At 42.3% G+C, this 20149-nt stretch overlaps 1 protein-coding gene across 1 annotated transcript; it reads left to right on the top strand.

The window, feature by feature from the left end:
• Positions 1-11233: 11233 nt before the first annotated feature.
• Positions 11234-19763, top strand: LOC137325395 (prostaglandin G/H synthase 2-like). Its single transcript, XM_067990457.1, has 10 exons — positions 11234-11362; positions 11915-12031; positions 12143-12286; positions 12962-13105; positions 14624-14805; positions 14998-15081; positions 15223-15469; positions 15693-15979; positions 16298-16445; positions 17331-19763. Exons 1-10 carry the CDS (start codon positions 11269-11271, stop codon positions 17747-17749), a joined length of 1866 nt encoding a protein of 621 aa, XP_067846558.1. The 5' UTR covers positions 11234-11268; the 3' UTR covers positions 17750-19763.
• The last annotated feature ends 386 nt before the right edge of the window (positions 19764-20149 follow it).

Here is a 20149-nt window from a genome sequence, read left to right as displayed (position 1 = left end):
CTTCTAAATTCCAGGGAATAAAACACTAGTTTGTGTAATCTCGCCTCATAATTTAACCCTTGAAGTCCAGGAATCATTCTAGTAAATCTACACGACACTCCCTCCAAGGCCAATATATCCTTTCTAAGGTGCGGTGCCCAGAATCCAGGTGTGGTCTAACCAGGGCCCGTGTGCGCATGTGGGTGTTGCATGATAACAAAATGGAGCTCAGGTGTGATGCTGGACTGACTGACAGATGGCTCAATAGGTACAATATTTGAATGAATGGACTGAAAGTGAAAATAGCTAGTGCTTTGGTTTCCACACTTGCGCTGGAAAACGCTGCACATGAAACACTTCTACTGTAATGCAATGTAACCACAAGATGGCAATGTTTCTTTCAAATCCTCACTGGAACAATCTGCGGTTTTCAGAGCACAGGGAGATAGGGGCAAGAAAGGTCAATCAGCCTATTTTAGCACATCCATCCAGAAATAAAAAAAATAGTCTCCAGCTATTTCTTAAAACATTCGAAGGTTTTTGCCTCGTGACTCTGAGTTCACAGAAATAGTTTATTAGAACGGTTTTGTTTAATAACTTTGCAGATTATGAAAAGAGTGCCATAAGACTGGAAAAAGACCAGCAGCTAAAATCAGTTCATCCATTTCTGATGTGTTTTCACTATTAATAATGTCCCTTAAAAGTAGACAGTGTGCACCAATTCAGATCTTATTAGTAAGTGATATGTTTCTGTAAACTGTTAACTTAAAAAAATCCTGTCCGACCATAGACACAAGCTTTAATACATAACATTTGATTTGTTCAGGAGGATCTTGCGTAGTTTCTTTTTGAATAGTATACAGTGTAGGGTGGATAGTTGCTGATCTGTCAGTCAGGCAAGTAATTTGGCACAATATATCCTGTAGATTTCTAGTACTTTCTGTATGTAGCACAATCTGCTATCCAGCTCTACACTTTTGCATGAAGAGTCCCAGAGCACTGAAAACATCAGTTTCTGAACAGATCTGACTAATGACAAATCACTTGCTCTCTAAGAGGACGGTGGGGGGGAATTTCAGCCCCCAACAACTGGGGTTGGAGTCGGGTGTTAGGTGAAAATATTTGTTTTTTGGGTCACAGCCAGAACCTGGCTCCAACTTCCAGGTGCATGCGAGGAACGCACTGCCTGAGGACGTGTCCCCAGTTAGTGCTGGTGGGCGGGTATTTAGATGTTAAATGGCATTTTTTTAATTGAATGTAACTAAGCTTTAAATTTAACGCCTCCACAATGGCTTTCCCGGGGCTCGTGAATCTCACCAGGTAAAAGAAGGTGAGAAGGGCCGGTTCATCAGGTATGTGCCTTTATTGCACTGCTTGTGGGCCAGGAGGAGCAGGACTGTTTCATCAACGCCCAACAAGCTTACCTGCAGTGATTGGACCCCTGCGATCGGCCGACCCCCCCCCACCACCGATGGCCGAGACCCCCCCATGTCTCCGACCCACCTGATGTCTAGAGCCCCCCTGATGTCCAACCACACCCCCCTCCCCCCCCCCACTGATGAGCGACACTCCCTGCTTTGTCCGGCAGCAACCCCCCACCGATGACCGACACCCTCCCCGCTCCCTCCCCCCACCCCCTCCCGCGATGTCAGACTTGCCTGGCCAGTCCCTGGCTGGTTTCCCACCCGATAGGCAGGCAGCCTGTCAATCTGGCTGGCTGGTGCGTGGGAAACCCGGAAGTAAAATTGTAATCATTCAATTAAGTTGGATTCCGACATCACATTCCGACCCGGCAACTTTACTTCCGGGTTTCGCACCCAAAAATCCCCAACCCCCCCCCCCCCCCCAGCTCTCTTCCCGGCTCCAGGTAAAAATCATGCCCCAGAGCTCTCTGTGTTCCTGATGGTGGGATCACACGATGGATTCCATTAATAGAGCTGTCGGGTTCATGGAAATATTCAGAGTGACATTAATGATCAGCAACAATGACACATATATGGTGTTTATTTTCCAGTGATAGAGACCAAGATAGGTCACATTGTTGGTTTAGACAGACAATATGAGTGACTGTTAGTCTGAATGTATGCCACTTGTCAAATCTGCATTAAGAATGGATTTTTTGTTGATGGCTACATAACATTCTCTTTTTTCCCAGCCATCGGTCTGTGACCAATGGATTAAGAAAGGAGGAAGTAGTCATTTACTTACTATGTGCAACACCTTGATCAATGCATTACTCAATGTTACCCTATTGTGTCCTCTGCAGAATAATTAGGATGGGTCATTGGAGGGGTGTGTAAATTAGTCATTATAAAATGAGATTTTATAAACCATGCGGAATTTCCAGAAGATATAACCAGTTGCCTTCCTTATTAATGACATCAGCCACGACACAAGAGTTAGATCAGACTTGTTCTGAGTATTCGAATGTGTGAGTTTTAACAAGTGAAGTTTTGTTTGAGAAATTAGTCCCACCCGACGTGCAAGAAGGTGCATGGTTTGTGCTTGACATGGACTACAGACAATGGCTGTGAACATCAATCAAGAAGATAAGTTCCTTATCCCAGGATGTTTACCTGGTGTTAGTGACAACTGGCAGGAAGGTGACAGATCTTGTGACATAAAGAGAGAGACAGACAGAGAGTGAAGATAAAGGAAAGGCAGAGAAAGAAAGGCAAGGTCATAGAGAGACAGAAACGCACCGAGGTATTGCACCTTGAGTAGAAGTGGGGCAATTCTTGAATAAAATATAAGATTACACAAAAGAGATATATCAGTTTGTAGTATCTCCTTTTTCTATTGTACAACTTCAGTTTGAATTGCGCAGCAAGTAAGGACATAAGAACACTCAAGGACAATAAAATGTAAGGAATCTTACAACACCAGGTTATAGTCCAACAGTTTTATTTGAAAATCACAAGCTTTCGGAGGCTTTCTCCTTCGTCAGGTGAGTGTGGGATTCCTCGAAGGTTACCACATATGTAGTCAGAGAACAATGCCTGGTGATTACAGATAATCTTTCCAACTGCCCGTTGTCAAGGCAATCAGACAGAGAGACAGTACATACAGGACTACTGAATATACAAACGGTCCAAACCCAAAGACAGAGAGAGAGAGAGAAACATCCGAAAGGAAGAGAAAGAGAGAGAATGACCAGTTGTATTAAAAACAGATAACTCTTTTTTCGCTGGTGGGCTTATGTGTAGCATGACATGAACCCAAGATCCCGGTTGAGGCCGTCCTCATGGGTGCAGAACTTGGCTATCAATTTCTGCTCGACGATTTTGCGTTGTCGTGTGTCTCAAAGGCTGCCTTGGAGAACGCTTACCCGAAGATCGGTGGCTGAATGTCCTTGACTGCTGAAGTGTTCCCCGACTGGGAGGGAACCCTCCTGTCTGGTGATTGTTGCGCGGTGTCCGTTCATCCGTTGTCGCAGTGTCTGCATGGTCTCGCCAATGTACCATGCTCCGGGGCATCCTTTCCTGCAACGTATGAGGTACCGAGTCACAGGAGTATGAACCATGTACCTGGTGGGTGGTGTCCTCTCGTGTGATGGTGGTATCTGTGTCGATGATCTGGCATGTCTTGCAGAGGTTGCCGTGGCAGGGTTGTGTGGTGTCGTGGATGCTGTTCTCCTGAAAGCTGGGTAATTTGCTGCGAACGATGGTCTGTTTGAGGTTGGGTGGCTGTTTGAAGGCGAGTAGTGGAGGCGTGGGGATGGCCTTAGCGAGGTGTTCGTCGTCATCGATGACATGTTGAAGGCTGCGGAGAACATGGCGTAGTTTCTCCGCTCTGGGGAAGTAGTGGACAACGAAGGGACGGAATATGACGCTCGACTCGTCAATCGACAGTTCCGACGGGCCACAGCGAAAAATCGCATAGACTTCCTCAGAAGACAAACACGGGACGCAACCAACAGAGTACCCTTCGTCGTCCAGTACTTCCCCGGAGCGGAGAAACTACGCCATGTTCTCCGCAGCCTTCAACATGTCATCGATGACGACGAACACCTCGCTAAGGCCATCCCCACGCCTCCACTTACTCGCCTTCAAACAGCAGCCCAACCTCAAACAGACCATCGTTCGCAGCAAATTACCCAGCTTTCAGGAGAACAGCATCCACGACACCACACAACCCTGCCACGGTAACCTCTGCAAGACATGCCAGATCATCGACACAGATACCACCATCACACGAGAGGACACCACCCACCAGGTACATGGTTCATACTCCTGTGACTCGGTACCTCATACGTTGCAGGAAAGGATGCCCCGGAGCATGGTACATTGGCGAGACCATGCAGACACTGCGACAACGGATGAACGGACACCGCGCAACAATCGCCAGACAGGAGGGTTCCCTCCCAGTCGGGGTACACTTCAGCAGTCAAGGACATTCAGCCGCCGATCTTCGGGTAAGCGTTCTCCAAGGCGGCCTTCGAGACACACGACAACGCAAAATCGTCGAGCAGAAATTGATATCCAAGTTCTGCACCCATGAGGACGGCCTCAACCGGGATCTTGGGTTCATGTCATGCTACACATAAGCCTACCAGCGAAAAAAGAGTTATCTGTTTTTAATACAACTGGTCATTCTCTCTTTCTCTTCCTTTCGGATGTTTCTCTCTCTCTCTCTCTCTCTCTGTCTTTGGGTTTGGACCGTTTGTATATTCAGTAGTCCTGTATGTACTGTCTCTCTGTCTGATTGCCTTGACAACGGGCAGTTGGAAAGATTATCTGTAATCACCAGGCATTGTTCTCTGACTATATATGCGGTAACCTTCGAGGAATCCCACACTTACCTGATGAAGGAGAAAGCCTCCGAAAGCTTGTGATTTTCAAATAAAACTGTTGGACTATAACCTGGTGTTGTAAGATTTCTTGCATTTGTCCACCCCAGTCCATCACTGGCATCTCCACATCACGGACAATAAAAAGCAGCCCTGCCTACTAGCACTTGTAACTTCAGTGCACTAACTCTCCCAGCCTAGTGCTTTGAATGTGTCTAGAGTCTCTGCTAATCTACCTGGTTGATTATTTTTCACGTTTTATATGAAGAAGTTCCTTCTGGTATCTGATCTGAAGTTACTTTTCACTAGCTTATATTTATGATAAAGTTTACCTGGACTTTCAGAAGGCTTTTGATATTAAAAAAAAGTTCTGCATGAAAGACTCCCTATTAAGCTGAATGCCATAAATAAATGGAAATAGTGTTAGGGCACTGCACAGTAAATTCTCTCACTTCTATTTTGTCAGAATGGACACAAAACAGTGACTTTCTGCTGTTATACAAAATAACTCAGTGGGGAGTAAATTTCAATGTAGTCGTGTTTCTTGAGGTCCAACTGATATTACAAGGTCAGCTCTACTACAAGTACCAGTTGCCTGCGAGCAGAGTGCAATGAGAGGTGGCTTGAAAAAAAATCTCCGATTGATCACTAAGGAACTTCTTACACTTGGACTTCACACTGGATCTGCCATAGGTGTGAAGGCCAAGTGCCATGAGACTACCTCTGAAAGGTAGTCACACAACTCTTGCCTTTGGTGCAGGCTACAGTCAGATTGTCAACCAATGTTACTGGCCCATGCCAGAACTGCTCGAGCATCACACTTACAATTGAGACTGTAATCTGAACCCCTCCTAGTCTGAGTTCAGAACTATTTGTCTCCAGTATTGCAGGACAACAGACCCACACTTAAAATGGGGGTCGAGTGCAAGTGACGCGGTGATTTCGTTATTGAATCGTGTGTTTGAAAACAGATAAAAGAAAGCTTTTCAAATTATTTTTCAGGGTGATGATGCTCCTCAGAATATTTTAAAGCAATTTTCCCTCTCAGAGAAAACCTTTCCCTTTATTGGTTGGATCAGTTTTTCCAGATAGGTGCTGATTCAAACTTGGGCTTCTAATATTTGCATGCCAGGTATTTTCTGACCAAGTGTCTGTACTTGAAATGCTAACTGGCCTTTATTCATTTCAGATGCTGGCTGACCTGCTTTTTCCAGCATTTTCCGTTTGTGTTTCGGATTTTCAGCATTGACAATTTTTCCTTTTAGCTCTGCACTACACACACACACACACTCTCACATACCCTCACACACACTCTCACACTTACACAAATCCTCACACACACTGTCACACTCAGTCACACATACACACCCTCACACACACTCTCACACTCACACATACCCTCACACACTCTGTCACACTTACACATACCCTCACACACTCTCACACTTACACATACCCTCACACACACTCTCACACTCACTCAGTCACACATACAATACTCTCATACACACTCTTGTTTTGGAAGAGCTGGCAACAGACTCGAGTTTAATTTTAACTTTTGGCGAGAGTGTAAAACGGGCGATATTGGCTCAGTCACCCATAACGCACCTCTCATATTTTTCGTTTCCATCAAAGTCAATGGTATGTATACAAGGGGCGGCCGATCCACTTCCGCCTGTTTTGAGCCCCCACCGAAGTTGAATTTTACCCCCAGTTTGTTTGATGTGGAGGTCACTTCTCCCCTTGGGTAGTTTATACACGTACACACAATAAACAATAACATTCCATCACATCCATCCCAGAAAAACTGTTTACTTAATTATTTTTTAATTTGTATTATGGGAGGAGAGACTTGAATTGTAATTTTTAATAAAGCAGCCTGCACGCCTGAGATTGTAAGAAGCCGACACTGTTGAAAGACAGTTTTTCGTTGGGTGTGTGTGTGTTTTTCACTGCCTTGTACAGCATGTGAGATAACAAGAGTTGGACTGTGTGATACACAAAGCTCGGTTCCATTTAGCCATTTAATTCAATTTCCCTGGACTCTTTTACCAGATCAGTGTCTCACACAGACCTGGAAGTTGAAATGCAGTAACCACTAAATGTTAAAACACAAGCGAGGTTTCTGAAGTCACCTATGTCAACCCTCGCCCTTCTGCACAAATACAGTGCCATGTCCAGTAGAGTTACAGTGGGGATTATATGAAATGTGTGTGTAGCAGCCAATGTTAATACAACCCTCACGCACCGTAACTAGCCCAGTTTCTTGTTCCATAAGGTGAATGTGATTATTTTTACTTTAATTTGAAGTTGCGGTTTGAAACTCTCTGTGGATTATCCCGGTTACCCTCGGGGAGGTGTCGTGCGATCTTGGGATCTGACCCTGTAACAAACTGGCCCTTTCCCATCAGGGCACACCACATACGTATACAGACACACCCCTAGCACGTAGTGATCGGCTCATTCCGGCGGGGAAAAACTGACATCCTTTTCTCTAGAGAAAAACATTGCGTAATAATAAAGTGGGATTGGAGCCGAGTGAATGCGATGGTTCGCCTGGGTCTGTTCAACGTCTCGAATGTGGGCTGGTTCCGCAGGCGGACTAGACTTAGCTTCAAAGCTGCATAAGAGTGCGTTCAGGCTCTGGTCAAACGCGTGGTTAAAATATTATTGCGTGAAAACTCAGCGCCTCAAAAAAAAACCAGGCAATTCCAGGCATATAAATTAGCTGGAAATACACATCAGGTTCTGAGAAATGATGGGTGAACATTTCCGGCTGGAGACCTTTGGGTCAGACCCGGACCTCCAACCCCCGGAGATTAACCTGTCCTATTTTTTCAGATGTTAACAGACCTGCTGTGTATTGCCAGCATTTCGATTCTTATTCAGGCTTCCAACATCTGCAGCTTTCACTTGCACTGTTACCTCCAAGCACTTCCTCTCCTCAGAACAAAATAGAACTGACACTTTGGGAAGGTCAGTTGTGATAATCCTTACCACTCTGCACAGAGTGGCACATCTGGCAATTTCTAGAGAGTTGTAATGTGAATTATATGAAGAGCATTTGCAGCAGTGAATGAGTTAAAATAGTCCTCTCAACCGTAAAATGATCCATTGCTTCCTGTAGCAAAAAGTGAATGTGAAGTACTTGGGTATCTCTCTCCATTTCTGAGACCCCACCACACACACACACATAGATTCACATATCTAGAGCTACATAGGTATAGAAGTTTAGAATGCTGAAGGAGGCCATGTTTGTTTGTGCTGATTCTTTACTACAGCAAACCAAAACTAATCCCGCTGCCCTGCTTTCTCCCTAAACACTTGTATTTTCCTCTGCTTTAAGTCACAACTGTAAGACCAAAATCCAAGGATTACATATTTTTCTATTTTAAACTTTTTTTTTGCTGTATGCAAAATGGCTGCCAGATTTGCTTAGACAACCAACAGCGAAGATAGTTCAAAGTAATTTTGAGAGCTACGGTAAACCGCTGTATAAATGCAAATCTTTACTAAAGGTTACAGTTGTGAAGTCCTAAAAGGGAGTGGCGAAGGAATAGATCTCTTTAAATTTTACTCATAAAGTCATCTATTTAAAAAAAAGAATTGACACTGTTATGAGGGGTAAATCCCAGTGTCGTATTTGTCACTGGTGTGTTTTGTGTGATTCACAATGGGGATAAGGTCAGTGTCCTCACATGTTTATAAACAGAGATAAATCCTTCCTAACAGTTCCACAACAACCATATTTTCATTGCTGAATTAAACATGTCAGTTTGAGGAGAACACTGAACAGTTTTATAGCATAAAACACACAAATCAGGTTCTATCAAAAGGAAATACAAGACCTTTCTTTTGTATGAGGGTTTCGAGAAGGGATTAAAAAAAATAATTAGTTGTTAAGAAATTCACAAATACGTATTTCCAAAGTGATAAAAGTTACACTCCAAACCAGAAACTGCACAATGTTTTACCAGTCATTGGAACTGACATTCAACTATCATTTTCAAAGTGGCCCTACTATTTCATTTGGAGCTCATGTCCTACTTTGTTGTTTCCAAATAAATTTATTTAATCCCGGGGTTACATATAATTCTTCCTGCCTCTGTTTAATTTTTAAAAAAAGTTTAAATTAAGTTTTTACTGATTCCCATCCCCTCGCCCATCACCCATTTTAGACTAAATCATATGACTTCAACATGCAGACAACATGTCTGCCAGAAACCAGCAAAAACAAGATAAAATGAGTTCACACCAGGAATTACTAGTCATCTTTGTTATAAAAATACAGTGAACATCCGAGATTGGTGATTCAGGAAAAATAAAGCATTTGTGTGGGTGCATTGCTTGCCAATGGCACTACTGACTGATTTATTTTGAAAGGGACATTGGTCCCAAAATATCCTCGACTTATACCACACCGATTAAAGAGTTGGTGGTTCCTTTGCACTGTTATAATCTCCAGCAGTTTGCGCATTATTATCTCATCACTCACACTCTCTCATTTCTAACTTTCCATCCATGATTATTTGCCCCCAACCTTCCTCCTTGCCTGTGTTAGGAGTCTTTGAGATTAGCTTCATACAAGTGTTTCTTTTTTATTTTATTTCTCGGAGACAAAAAGAAAAATTAGCCCAGATTCCAATGCTGAGTACAAGATATTTAACTTGATATCAAATTTCAAATAAATTATAGAAATACATTTTTAAACATTTGAATTTCAGTCAACTAAGTCACACACTGTGATGGGTCCCTCAGTCAGATAGTCTGCTGACACTCATTGTAAACACTCATTCATGAATAATGGCCATCAGAGAAAGGTATCAGAGGACACCAATGAAATTATTTCCCAGCGAGGGTGTCAACACCTTCAGCAAAGGAATTGGAGGAATAAAACAAACATAACAGCAGTGATTATGGAGCAGTGGTACAGGAATATGCAGTCCTGCTTGATGTCACCTAGTGAGTAAATGATAAAAATAAGTAGCACAAACATATCATTTAGCATCTGAAATGGTTACCAATTTACACCCGCTGTCCTTAGTCCTGTTAAATAAGTTAACACGTGACAGTGCAGTGGCATTGTGTGTTGGACGCCATTGTGGTGCCATGGCAGTTGGAATCACAGGTCCAGTTCACAATGCTGCCGATTAGGTGATCTTGGTTGTGCTGCAACGGGAAGGGCAATGAACTGGCACAGTCCAGCAGTTAAATGGGAAGGGGATGGAGAAGTTGAGATTGAAAGGAAAATCAACATTGGATTACTGTTGTGCTCCCTCCAGCAGCCAGCCGAGAAATGTACGGGCAGAAATCTTTTAACAGGTTTGCCCACCATCCAATCTCTCGGCTGTAGGAAATGTGTGGCCTGGGAGATTATGGAATGGAGGCGTGGGGGGGGGGGTTATTTCCTCACTAAACTTCCCATGTTAATATTGACTGTACCTTACAATAAAAAGTTGTTTTTACATTCCCACTATCAATGGAATAATAAAAGAATCAAAACAGTTGAGCAGAAGACATCCAGGAAATGATACAAATGAAGGAATAGGTATCACAAAGGCACTGCCTTCATTAAAAAGTGTTCAGTGAACCTTGTACTATTTGTTTACAAATATATCACAATTTACATACTGTGTTATATTTACCCTCATGACATAAACGAGATGAACATTAAAATGTTTGAGCTAGGGTTCTCCCTGAACATTATCAAGTGACCCTCGCTAGTAAATGTATGTGAAAGGCAAAATACTGCAAGTGCTGGAAATCTGAAACAAAAAACAGAAAAGGCTGGAAACAGACAGTGGCCCAATCAGCACCCGCAGAGAGAACAGTCAATGCCACAGGCTGAAGAAGGGTGCCAACCTGAAACTCTTCTCTCTGCAGATGCTGATTGACCCACTGGCTGTGTGTTTCCAGCTTTAGACAATGTATGTGTCTGTGGATGTTGAGTGAGATCAGGATCGGGCTTGATTGTGATGCACTCCACGTTGAATAGCTGCTGACACACATTGCCAAGACACCCTGATAAAGAATGTGGAGTTGAATCAAATACCAGAAGATTGCCTGTACCTGTGGAACTGTTTGCCAGCTAGAGTCAGATAATTCAGGAAAGGAATGGAGAAAAACTGTGTATGTGTGTGTGTGTGTGTGGGGGGGTGACAAACGGTCAGGCTTTGCTCCCCTATACTCAGTACTGATTATCAATGAACATGTGTTTTGTGAGTAGATTCAATTGATCAGGGATCAATAATCAAGCATGGGGGAAATTTTGAGATTTCTGATGATATGAGGTGAGAAGCAGATTGTAAACCAATTCATGAAATACACACAGATTTTCAGAAGAATTTACATTCAAAGTAAAATGCTTTCAATCAGGAACAACCGTTTTTTTTTTAAAAAGTCCCCCTTTGACGTCAGTTTGACTCACTCATCTGAAGAAAGAGCAGAGAGTTTAAAAGCCTGAGGGAAGCGCTGGTGAGCACAACCAGAACAGAGTCAGAATGAGAGTAACGATGTTTGGAAAGCTCGGCACACTGAACACACAAATGATGCTTTTGTTGCTTCTCGCTGCGATTCTCCCTCTCAACCAAGCAGGTCAGTGAAAGCTCGGTCTGATTTCCTAAACCTGAGGATACTTTATCCTCTGGGTTATTATTAGGCTGCTGGAGTGTTGGAAGTTATTAAGCGGAGTTTATCCGGAGTGTAGAGAAGGAAGGAGGATCCCACCCTGACATCAGTGCCCCAAATCCTCAGCTGGACCCAAACGAGTTGACGGCTCAGTTTGGCCTCGCTGCACAATGTTGTGCTGCCGCGTAGAAATAAATAAAATGATAACAATTACAGAAATATTGGAGGGCAAACCATTTCTCCCCATAGCTTGAATTCAGCTTTCTGATCACTTGGAACATGTGCTGTGAACAAGAGTTAGGTCTAAATAAAATATATCAGTGGCAATAATGGCAATTGTCTTCAACTTTAGTGACTCCAAATATAAATAAAATTAATTCTACGACTGGTTTTAAATCGAGTTTAGCAGAGCCTGCAGTCCGATTGGTGAAATGATGTAGTTTGTAGTAAACACAGACCTGTTCAGAACAGGCTGTAAGAGGATTCGTGAGCCTGAACTTCTCCTGTGTTCCCTCACAGCCAACCCTTGCTGCTCAAACCCCTGCCAGAACCAGGGGGTCTGCACCACGGCCGGCTTCGATGACTACGAGTGTGATTGCGCTCGGACTGGATTTTACGACGAGAACTGCACCACACGTAAGTCGTACTGATCGCTAACAAGCATTTACCGTGCACTAACTGTACACCTTTTTTTTTGTTAACCTTAACATTGATCTCCATAAATTTACCAATTGCTTTCTTAAACAGCCGAGTTCTGGACCTGGGTGAAACTGAGCTTGAAACCGACCCCTAACACAGTGCACTATATCCTGACCCACTATCCAGGATTTTGGAACTTAGTTAACCAGATCCCTTTCTTAAGGAACGGCATCATGCGTTATGTCTTAACATGTAAGTAAGATGGACCATGTTCATTACTTTTCTTTGTGCTACTTAGAATCATTCTAAACACAAATGGCATTATTAAATGTAGAGACTAAATGGAAATGTTGTTAGTGGGATTATGTTTTGTGTGGTAGCAAGGTGCAGTCATGTAATAGCATAGAAAGAAATATTTGCATTTATATAGCACCTTTCATGACCTCGGGGCATCCCAATGTGCTTTACAACCAATTAAGTACTTTTAGAGTGTAGCCACTGTTGTAATGTAGGAAACGCGGCAGTCAATCTGCACATAGCAAGGACCCACAAGCAGCAATAAGGTGATGATCAGATAATCTGTTTTTGTGATGTTGGCTGAGAAATAAATATTGGCCAGGATAATAGGGTAAGAATTCCGTTGGGTGCTATGTGTAGTGGCATGGTAAATGCATTTGCGAAGGTTTGGCGCGTTCAGTATTGCTGGCGAAATAAAAGAATGTGTTTATGATTTCGCCAGAAGTAGGTAGGGGACAGGAAATCTTCAGATTTGGGGTATTGCTACATATAGTGAGCAGAGGAATTCTTATCTTGTGGTTCCTTGTTATTTAAGGACTACATATATATTGTTTCTAATTGTGTTTTTTAGATGGGTAAGGGACATGTGGCATCTGAATGTGAATACAATTCTTTTTCCCTCCAAAACAGCCAGATCTCATTTGATTGACAGTCCCCCTACCTACAATTCAAAGTATGGTTACAAGAGCTGGGAAGCATACTCCAATCTCACCTACTACACCAGAACTCTTCCTCCGACTCCTGAAGACTGCCCAACTCCAATGGGAGTAGTTGGTGAGTTAATAATACAAGAAAACTCTACCGTTACACCGCCCTCTCCTACCAGAGCAGTGGTAGTAAATAAATAACACGACTGAGATTGAAGGAGAAAAGTTAAAAGCAAAAAATGTTTCTTATATTTCCTGTTAATTTAATTAACTGTGTTGGAGCACTGGAGCAGACTTTCTCAAAGGAAGGAAAGGATGCAGCAAGCAGTTAGGAAGGCAAATGGTATGTTGGCCTTCATTGCAAGAAGATTTGAGTACAGGAGCAAGGATGTCTTACCACAGCGCCGTGGTGAGACCACACCTGGAGTATTGTGTGCAGTTTTGGTCTCCTTACCTAAGAAAGGATATACTTGCCATAGAGGGAGTGTAGTGAAGGTTCACCAGACTGATTCCTGGGATGGCAGGACTGTCCTATGAGGAGAGATTGGGTCGACTCGGCCTGTATTCACTAGAGTTTAGAAGAATGAGAGGGGATCTCATTGAAACGTATAAAATTCTGACAGGGCTAGACAGACTGGATGCAGGGAGGATGTTTCCCCTGGCTGGGGGGTCCAGAACAAGGGATCACAGTCTCAGGATATGGGGTAGGACATTTAGGACTGAGATGAGGAGAAATTTCTTCAGTCAGAGGGTAGTGAACCTGTGGAATTATCTACCACAGAAGGCTGTGGAGGCCAAGTCACTGAATATATTTAAGAAGGAGCTAGATAGATTTCTAGACACAAAAGGCATCAAAGGGGTATGGAGAGAGAGCGGGAATATGGTATTGAGATAGAGGATCAGCCAATGATCATATTGAATGGCAGGACAGACTCGAAGGGCTGAATGGCCTACGCCTGCTCCTATTATTTATGTTTCTATGTTTCTCAGATTGTTTAGGGGGAGGAGGAAGTCTTAAATTTGAGTCCGGGGTGGGGGGGGGGGTGGTGGAAATCCCGGTGAGGATCGAATCCGGGAGCAAATAAATGGTGAAAATGCCTGGTTGAGTGGTGCCCGGATGTAATCTACATTCCCACCTTGCTTCCCAGAAACTTTGTCAGATGTTTTTGGGAGGAGGGGGTGGTGGGGAGAGAAGAGAGAAAGATTGTATCCATATTTTCAAGAATGATGGGGCAAAAATGCCACTTCTGCACTCCTGCTGCACAGTACAAGCACGTATTGTGAAATTGCACATCACTAGCTCATAATATTTCATCTAAAATGAATGGAAGGAAAAAATGTCTGCTATGTGCTTCTGGCTTGCATGGGGAGTGCAGAAGCAGAATTTTTACACCCAGAAGGAAAGCTCTGTTGTTGACTTTTGAATTCACGCCACTTGTGGCTGGAAAACAATTTCTAGAGTGGTGCTGGCTCCATCTGTATTTTTTCTATTCAGCAACATACAGTAGTGATATTACTCCTACAGATATTCCATAAAAGGTTTATTATTCAAATGCAATCCATTATTACTGCTTGGGGTTAGGGAGGAATGCTGCCACTTTAATAGAACAAAATAACTTTTTAAATATATATACACCTTTCACAGGAAAGAAAACTCTGCCTGATCCCAAGTATTTAGCAGAAAGATTCCTCATGAGGAAGAAATTTGTGCCTGATCCCCAAAGGACCAATATGATGTTTGCCTTCTTCGCTCAGCATTTCACCCACCAGTTTTTTAAGACTGACCAGAGTCGAGGCCCTGCATTCACTAAGGGATTGGGACATGGCGTAAGTACAAATCATATAACTGTTCTCAGCTGGCTTTCAACAATAACTCACCAAGAATGGATATAAATAAAATAATCACCATTGTACTTATTATAAATTGATGTTTCATGTTAAAAAGAATATTTACTGTTCTAAAATTAATTAGTTCTAAATCACAGTGCACTCATGTTTTACATTCTTTACGTTATACAGGTTGACCTGAGCCATATTTATGGAGAAACTTTGGACCGGCAATACAAACTGCGACTATTTACAGATGGAAAACTTAAATACCAGGTAGGCTTTAACCTGAATTTGATATCAAGTATTCTAATAGTAATACTTGTAAGTTAAATGTCCACGTATCTTTGATGTTTTGTTGCAGTATTTGAATCCAGCCTAAGTGACATCTTAACTAATCCGCAAAATTTCTTGCAGACTATCAATGGACAAGTCTATCCTCCCACCGTTAAGGATGCGCCTGTAGAGATGATTTACCCTCCTCATGTCCCAGAACACATGAAGCTTGCTGTGGGACAGGAATTCTTTGGTCTGGTTCCAGGGTTGATGATGTATGCGACTATCTGGCTACGGGAACATAACCGAGTCTGTGATGTGTTGAAAGTGGAGCACCCTGACTGGGATGATGAACAGCTTTTCCAGACTACCAGACTTATACTGATAGGTGAGTGGATCTAGCATGTCCAATGTTTTGTAAAGTAGATCCTGGCCTTTTGAATCGACATATTAAGATCAGCAGTACAAAGTACTATCGTGAAATTTTTTAAAAAGCATATAAATAGAACTGTACAATTTTTGAAGTTTAATTTTAATTAAATAAAGCTTTTTGGCAAAACAAACCTTCTGTTTTGAAATAAATCCTCAAACTATCTTTTTGACACTAACAGGGGAGACCATCAAAATTGTAATTGAAGATTATGTCCAACATCTGAGTGGTTATCACTTCAAGCTGAAATTTGACCCAGAGCTGCTGTTTAACCAGCAATTCCAATACAGTAACCGGATTGCATCGGAATTCAATGCCCTCTACCACTGGCACCCCCTGATGCCAGATTCTTTCAACATCCAGGACAAAGAGTACAGCTACCGTGAATTCCTCTTCAACAACTCAGTACTGCTGGAGCACGGCATCTCTAACATGGTGGCCTCATTCACCCAGCAAATTGCTGGCAGGGTAAGAATTGGCTAGTATTCTGTCTGTTTCATCATGGTGCAAAAACCAGGAAGTAACTTCTGTTGCAAAACTGGAAGTGGTTTTAACACTTGAACTGCTGGTGCCAAATTAACACACTCCACATCGTTAAAATTATATTGCGATTAATACTGGCTTTGTTTCACCGTAAGGAACTTTTAAATGCACCTTTTTTGATTTAAAAAAAGTAGTATTTTTAGTCATAATCAAAACTAAATCCTTCATCATTAGTTAAGCAGCAAAACTGTTGGACTCATGACTTATGAGACTCTTAAGCTAATGATCTTGGTCTTTCTACAGGTTGCTGGGGGCAGAAATATGAATCCAGCATTGGTTAAAGTGGCTATCTCTACCATTGAGCACACTCGTCAGATGCGATACAAGTCTCTGAATGAATACAGGAAGCGCTTCTTATTGAAACCATATGAGTCTTTTGAAGAGCTCACAGGTAAGATCCTTATTGGTTAATAGCATTTAAATAGTACTTGATACTATTCAACACATTTAAGTGTAAATAAAAGGGGTAAGGGTCAATCAGAAGACCATCTTTTTACTCTGAAATCTGGGGCCCAATCCAGCCCAAACTGAGCATGAAAGCTTCATCTGATACCCAGTTCCAAAGGAACACTTTGCTATTGATTTGTAGCCATAATACAGCATTAACTAGCACTAAATTGACAGTCTCTTTCAGGATGAATATTATAGAAAATGGAAATATCAAAGTGGTGCAGTATGACATGCTCCTGAAATTGGGAGTTTAGGTAAATTGCTGGAGCGGAGTAAATAGAACTTTACTCTGCTGCTAACGTGCTATATCTGACCTGTGAGTGTTTGATACCGACACTGAGGACAAAAACTGGAAATATATTCGAATGTCCAGTATTGATATCTCCCATCTTGATGAGCATGAAACAAAATTCAGATAAAAGAATTCATTAACTCTACTAGTGATTATTGTGTGGGTAAATGCACCAACTAATGCTTAATATTCTCAAGCTTCTTCCTACAAGTATCAGTTTGTAGCTCGTCTGCTTAGGGAGTGGGATGTTCCATTTTTTGGGGGTGGGGGTGGCTGGCAAGATTCATTGGCCCCCACCGGTTGATCACATTAAAGCTATAGTTATGTTCATCTGAGTTTGTGGAGCTACCCCGCAAAGCCACCAAAAATAGAAACAACCATCTGAAGATGAGGAAGTATGGCTACTAAAATGTGATTATTTATGTTTGGTAAAGAACATAAATCTTTTCCATGTTTGCATTTAAAAACAAAACCTGTTTCTAAATTTATAGCATTTTTGTTGCACTTTATTACAATATTTTCTTTACATTACAGGAGAAGAAGAAATGGCAGCCGAGCTGAGAGAACTCTATGGGGATATCGATGCAATGGAGATGTATCCTGCTTTGATGATAGAAAAACCAAGGCCTGAAGCCATATTTGGAGAAACAGTGGTTGAGATGGGAGCCCCTTTCTCCTTGAAGGGTTTAATGGGAAACCCCATTTGCTCCCCAGAATATTGGAAACCTAGCACCTTTGGTGGGAAAGTTGGCTTTGACATTGTGAACACTGCCACACTAAACAAATTGGTCTGCAATAACATTGAAGGACCATGCCCAGTTGTTTCGTTCAGTGTTCCTGAATCTGAACCCGGCAAACTAGGCTCTATCAACTCCAAATCTTCCAACTCGGGTCTAGAAGATGTTAATCCACAGGGGCATGCATTATTGAAAGAGCAATCAACGGAACTTTAAAAAATATTGTGTTTATTGGATAAATGCACCACGAAAAGCCACCAGAGTGACAATAGAGGTGCTACAATTGGTCTCAGGGCCACGGTCTAGGGAGGAGAAAAATCAGACGGGGTTCATACTCCTGATCACCATCTAGCTTTGTTGCTATGCAGCAAATTTGTGACCAGCAAACACATCATGGCACCATCCAACAGCAGCATTTCCCGGCTGGATTGCATGTGTGCAGCTGTTGGGTGAGGACAGGATGGGGTTTGGGTGTGCTTGCCCACCCCCCCCCCCCCCCAAACAAATCGCCTGCCATTACACACTGTCAAGACTTACACTTGAATATCACCCACATTGGCAAGGTACTAGAGGGTAACCAGCCCCCATGAAAGGAGTCAGTGGATCCAGGAGAGGGAGAAAATTGACAAAGGAAATTGGTAAAAGATAATGATCAGCCCGCATTTTATACTGACACATTCTCCCAGGAAACCATGGATAAAATCCCACGTGGCCCATCAAGTCTGTTCTTTCTGTTGTCTGTGGACTAGGTGGTGTAGAGTCCACGATAGGGTAGACTTTTTTTTCTTTGTTCTCAATATGTGGGCAACACCGGAAAGGCCGAATTTATTGCTTATTCCTAGTTGCCTTGAGAAGGTAATGAGTCACATCAGAGGACATTTTATTTAGTGTGTCCTGAGGGAATTACTCCCTGATTCCTAAAGGTAGTCAACCAAAATGCCAGAATATTTATTCATTGCCCATATCTACACTACTGAAGCTCTGGCTGGATGCTGTTGACAGACACCCCCCGCAGCACAGCAACCATGTGCCCCATGGGCTCTTTGATCATCTCAGCCTATAGTTATCCATGTGACCTTTAGCTCCATTTCCAACCAGATATTTTGAACTGCTTTACTGTTAACCTCGAGTTGATGCGACCTCCAGTTCAGGTAGGACAGTGTTGCAATTTGCCCAACCACCGTTGTTCTAGGTATGGGAACATTTAGCTACGATTCTTGTACCTGCTGCAAGTGCACACGTGTGGACATCTGGTGAGGATGGGATCAGCTTTGGCTGTGATGGCCTTCCCATAATCAGATGGCTGACAAACACTTACTGTCTAGGTTCACACATGTGAAAGATATCAGAGGGCCACAGACACCTGTGGAACTGTGCTTCAGCATGAGCCACCAGCTTCAAGAAAGAGTGGGTGGAAATTGCCCATCTAATTATCTCTAAATGGCTTCAACAACTTCCTGTGTTTATTATAATTTATTCATGTTATTTATTGGTTAACTTTTATAACTATTATTTAAACTATACTTTATTTAAGGTGAACAAATGCAATTTTTTGATATGAAGACTCTGGGATTTTTGTTCTTGCCTTCAGAGGTTAATCTTAATCATTAAAGGGGCTGGAACTCGCACAATGAAAATTCCTAAGTTGGCATGAGCCCAACATGTGGTTGCCTTTGAAAGGCAAAATCATGGCATTCTCCAACTGTAGTGTGGTAGAATTTTTATTTTGTAAAATAAATTTTTTAAATATTGAATCGACTTTTGCACTTGATCAATTTGTGGAATGATTTGTGTGCCTTCAGGAGGCTGTAACAGATAAGTGCTTTAAGTAAAAGCTTTTTTGCTGTGCAACAAATTTGTGACCAAGCAAACACATCATGGCACCATCCAACAGCAGCATTTCCCTTGTACATACAAGGATTCACTTTTAAAAGCATCAACAGTAAAATGGATCACGAATGGGTGACAATGAAAGAAAGGAATGTTAACAATAAGATATGAAATTCCCTGCAGTCTGGGAATGTTGCACTATTAACCTCGGTAAGCAAACTTGACTGATTGCAAGCTACTGTATGTAAGCATTACTGTATGTTTTAGAACCAGCCCTTACAAAATGTTCATGCTATAAAAAAAAAGTCCTGTTGACAGGCTGCACTTTATATCTATTTCTTTTTGTACTTTTGGTCAAAAGCATGGCGAATGTCAAACTAATAAAGACTAATCAAAACAACGAATCTCTGTCTCTTTCTGATTTAAAAACAATTCAGTAGTTCAGCAGGGTCCAGCAGCTCCATTGTGCTAGAGTTTGCTTGACTTTGCCCTGGAGCAGGCTGGCTTTTATTGAAGAATGGCACCAGCAGGGGTGAATGAGGCTAGTTGGAATATTAATTATCAAATTGAAGGCAGAATGCACAGCAAGTCAGCTTTTCTAGCCTTACACTACGATGGAATAGAAGGAAAGCATTCAAACCTATGAAGTCTTAACAACAGCAACTTGCATTTAGTTAATATTGAAAAATGTCCCACGGTGGTTCACAGAAGCATAATCAGGCAAAAATCGGCACGAGTCAAAGGGGAGATATTAGGAGGGGTGACTAAAAGCTTGTTCAAAGAGGA

Source organism: Heptranchias perlo, chromosome 9 (assembly GCF_035084215.1).
Source record: "Heptranchias perlo isolate sHepPer1 chromosome 9, sHepPer1.hap1, whole genome shotgun sequence".
Lineage (NCBI taxonomy): Eukaryota > Metazoa > Chordata > Chondrichthyes > Hexanchiformes > Hexanchidae > Heptranchias > Heptranchias perlo.
This window is presented reverse-complemented; position numbering and strand designations above follow the sequence as displayed.

Excerpts from the sequence above, each read along its gene's own strand:
- LOC137325395 (XM_067990457.1), top strand. The coding sequence starts at position 11,269 with ATGAGAGTAACGATGTTTGGAAAGCTCGGCACACTGAACACACAAATG. Across the intron at positions 12,287-12,961 it reads CATGCGTTATGTCTTAACAT|CCAGATCTCATTTGATTGAC; the intron begins GTAAGTAAGATG and ends CCTCCAAAACAG. Across the intron at positions 15,980-16,297 it reads CCCAGCAAATTGCTGGCAGG|GTTGCTGGGGGCAGAAATAT; the intron begins GTAAGAATTGGC and ends GTCTTTCTACAG.